Source organism: Wasmannia auropunctata, unplaced genomic scaffold, assembly GCF_000956235.1.
Source record: "Wasmannia auropunctata unplaced genomic scaffold, wasmannia.A_1.0 LD335204.1, whole genome shotgun sequence".
NCBI classification, from domain to species: domain Eukaryota; kingdom Metazoa; phylum Arthropoda; class Insecta; order Hymenoptera; family Formicidae; genus Wasmannia; species Wasmannia auropunctata.
The window spans coordinates 38,449-43,036 of NW_012027686.1; the positions used below are offsets into that span (position 1 = coordinate 38,449).

Sequence of the window (4,588 nt, forward strand, 5' to 3'; positions counted from 1 at the left end):
TATTATATATATACAGGGTATCCCAAAACCCGCAGATTTCCTTTTAAGTAATAAATAAATATATATATATATTTTTTTTTTAAGTTAAGTAATTAATATATTAATTTTAATATAGTAATTTCCTTTTAAGTAATAAATAAATAAATATATATATATATATATATATATATATGCGTGTGCGTGTGCGTGCGTGTGTGTGTGTGTGTGTGTGTGTGTGTGTGTATGTACGTTGTATATACACATATAAACAATCTTTCATATCTATATTTTATCAATTAAAATAAATGAAGTGGCATTTATATGCGATAACTGTTAATTTTATATCTGTATTTTATGTATATATGTTCCTTGCAGAAACGGAAAAAAAACTATAACCATTCTTGTTTTAAGCTTTGTGTTTATGTGCTAGAAATCACTTTGAGATCTTAGAAAAAAAATTAACAAATGATATATGAACAATTGACCGACCGCATTGGTCAATTTTTTCTCTATCCAAAATCTCGAAACGATTTCTAACAATTCTAATGAACACAAAGTTTTTACAGTGATAAATTTCAATATATTTTTATTTATATAATTTTACTTCTTCATGTATTTTAAATCTTTGGCATTTGTAGTTTAATTTTCTTAAGAATAAATAATGACAACATTAAGAAAAGACAGTGCGGAGGAAGACGAAGAAATATGGACGGATAGGTATGCTTGTCGGGCGATTCCGTCTAGTATCGTTCGTGCTCGAGCTGTGCTAAGAATATCGCGGCCAGCCATATTTGGCAATGAGACCGCGTGACCAGTATGTAACTCACAAGCATGGGTACTGAAAGAATCTTTCTTTTACTTTCTCGTTTTGAAGGAAATAGAATTTTATAGCATACGATTAAAATTGGAATAAAACGCGCAAAAACAGACAAAAGAATTACGCTAATATAAGATTTATTTAAAAGTTAACTATTTAAAGTTAAATATTTATATTTGAATAGGATATTTAAAAGTTAACTATTTAAATATTTAGATTTGAATAGGATATTGTTAATTGACATTACTTGCTTTATTAAACTGTTAATTGTATTTATTTATATTTAATAAACTGTTAAAAATTAATATTACTTTTATTTTTCATACGTATGCGCATGTGTGCAAGAAAAAATCTCGTATTACAGTGATTCGTTTAATTAGTAACGGAATAACTTTTTAATCATCCTCTTCGTTATTACGAATAATTAAAGGAAGTAATGCAATGTAAGGAAGTTTAAAGGGGATTAAGGATGCCGCGCCCACCTTTCAGATTCTAGGTCAAACTGAAAAGGTGTGGTAAGAAATTCAAGTACTGACTGCAAAACGATTTATTTAAATAGTTATTTTAGTAATTCAATCAGATTATCAAATTTTTAAATACATTATTATAAATAACTTACAAGAGTGTACTTCGTTTTGTCTGTCATATAAGCTCATATAAATTGTTTCTTGCAACACAATATTACATAGAATTAAAATGTATTAAATGTAATTAACAAATATAATTTTAATCATAGCAATATTTCTCACCCATCCAATAAGGTGCATTTTGTGATGATAAAAATTTAAAAAAACTAATAATTTTTTTTTGTCAGAGCTCTTTAGAAAATGTTTAGATACAATGAGAACTACACGAGAAATATTGTAAAACTAACAGAACTCTCGATAATGGGACAGCGTCTCACTTTGCTCCCGTAAATACAATTTTTTGGATGGCGAAAAAATTAAAATATAATTAAAGTTATATCGCCAGAACTCTTTCTAAAACCCATCTAAAACTATAGGATCTTTCAAAATCCTATAAGATTCTGTGGCGTAAATATTCAAAGGACAAAGTGAGACGCTGCGTGAACCTTGCATCTCAGTTTGCACTTTGGCTTTTTTGGCTTTAATAGTCAGAACTATTAGTATAACCTATCTAGAATTATAGAATTATTGAAAGTACACTCAGAACTCTTAATATTTAATGAGCTTCCACGAAATGATATACCAGCTTCACAAACACAATAAAAAATCCTCCGCAAGCAAGCATTAATTATTATTAGTAGGCTGCTGGAAGAGTTTCTGCAAACGATATGAAAAAAAAAATGCAAAATTCGGTAAATGGCTTTATTGTTTTTCAAAGTATTCGCCTTTAAAATCGATACACTTTTGCATACGCTCCAATTTTCGAAGCATTTTTTCCACTCTAAGGCTGTCTTCAAGAAATCAGTGTTCAAAATGTTTCAACAGCTGCTTCAGGCGACACAAATCGTTCACCACGCATCTTATGTTTGAGAACAAAAAGAAGTCATTGGATGATAAATCAGGTGAGTACGAACAATGAGTCATCAATTCGACATTTTTACTAGATAAAAAACCAACGGTTTGGCGTGCTTCGTGACAGCTGGCGTTGTCATGATGAAGGATATTGCGACGATTTCGGTTTGTTGTACGCAATTCATTCATGTAAAATCGTATGTATGTATTGTTTTCATGTCAATGCCCAAGGATGCCTGAATCTCGCGGTATGTCACTTACCGATCTCGCTCAATCATTTCATGCACAGCATCAACATTAGTGGCAACAATAGACATGGATGGACCATCTTCACAAAATTCGTCGCTAAGAAAGGTGCATCCACGCTGGAATTCGGCAAACCAATTATAAAGTCCTATTGGATGGTGCTTCATCCCCAAAAGCCAAATGAAGATCAATGCATTGTTTCGGAGTTAGACTATATTTGTAATTGTAAAAAATCATTGCCCGAAAATTTTCACGCGTGAAATTTCTATTTTGTCACAAAATAACTTTTTTTAAAATACTGTGCAAACAAAACTAGTTGGCTAGATACAAACTGTCAATTGAATTATATGTTAGAAACGTTTAATTTCACGGATATAATAGTAGCAGAACGTTGGCGCCATTGGAAGTACTAAATTGCAGAAACTTTTCCAGCAGCTTATATCATATTGTGATGCTTAACACTACAAAATGCGTGATATCGTTACAAAATACTCTTTTATTTAAAAAAAAATGAAAAGGGGTGTCAAATGTAAGCGCACTCCTTGAACAAAAAACTTATATCCAAATTAAATATAATAAAACCTAAGTAGTACTATATTTTTCATAATACAGCCTCTAATATGTTTGATTAATATTTTACTTTTTCGTATATTTAACAGATTATTCATACCAATCCATCCCAGAACCAAATAATAAATCTTCTATTTTTTTTGTAGATCGTAATGCTACTTTTTCCTCTGCGAGTCGTTTTTGCTTATCTCAAGCTTTCAAAACGCTTCGACTTTGAAGTGTTTTGTCCGATTTTTACTTGTGCACGATCTCGGAAAAAAACGCATAACTTTCTAAATATTTAGAATTTTTAAAAATCATTTTAGGAATATATTATTAATACATTAAACTTTCAAAAAATGCAAACAAATTCAATTTTTTACTTTGTCAATGACAAGATTCCTTAATTCTCTGTTATCTTTTCTCGAAAATTATTTTAAGTTTTTTAAACAAAATGCCTAAAATTTTATTTTGAAATTTTAAGGATCTTGAATGTTACGTAAAAAAATATTAATTATAAATTTGCAAATATCCGGCTTAATAAATAATAAATTAATAAGAAGTAAAGGGCTGTGAACCAAAGCACGATGTTTATATGTATATGACAATATAAAAATATGAGTAGGGTAAAATAGCGTAATTTGATCAACAACATTTTTTGAGCGCTGCAGTCGCACTAGACAATTATCGTTTATGTTATTAAATTGTCATTGTATTAGCTCACTTTTGATGAGACATGCAGCTAAATAGACGTGTTAATTTTTGCTCGGCAGAAAAAAGCAAAAAAATTGTGAAAAATAATTAAAATTGATATCATAGTTTATTCTGTAAAGTGGTAATTTTTTCGTGATTTGATGCAAGTAATGTGTGTTATGATATGGTTTTTTATTCTCTTTCATGTGATTAATCGCGTTTCGCTGTGAAGTGCGTGGAAAAATTTTTATGTCATTTTTTTTTCAACAAGCTTGATTAACGTAATTTGGTCAACTGCATATAGCGTAATTTGGTCAATGGATTTTTTCACACATGTTCACAGACGAAGCACTGAACGTCACATATAAACATATATAGACTCATTTTTGATATTTTTTTTTAATTTTAAAATAATTTTTCTATATTTTTTTGAATATTAGAATGAGATTTTATAAGCGAAAAACTGATCGTCTAGCAAAACATCTCACTGCATTGATTAATGCCATTAAAGAAATAAAATTGGGGAAAAAATTGATACGAAGCGTTGCTTTGTCATACGATATTCATAGAACAAGTTTGAATCGGTATGTTTTGCAGCTTAATAAGCAAATTGACAACTTTTCAACAATCAGCGACGACAATCTTTTAATAAAAATTCAATCACTTTGTACGGGCAGTGCACCAACGATATGTTCTCGATCAATTGATTTCAATAAATTTCTTTTTTGATTCCCATTTTTATTGTTTTCATTGTTCATACAGATTTTCACAAAAGATCAAGAGATAGCATTTGTTGAATACTTGAAAAAGTGTAGAGATCTTTATT

The 4,588-nt window shown here is 29.6% G+C and overlaps 1 protein-coding gene across 1 annotated transcript; it reads left to right on the forward strand.

Annotated features, from left to right (window-relative positions):
• Positions 1 to 640: 640 nt before the first annotated feature.
• Positions 641 to 2,739, forward strand: LOC105457591 (the record flags this gene model as incomplete). The annotated part of the gene is made up of 3 exons (XM_011702341.1): positions 641 to 696; positions 2,248 to 2,324; positions 2,506 to 2,739. Coding segments are annotated over exons 1-3 (367 nt in total), but the record flags the coding sequence as incomplete, so codon positions are not given.
• Between the last annotated feature and the right edge of the window lie 1,849 nt (positions 2,740 to 4,588).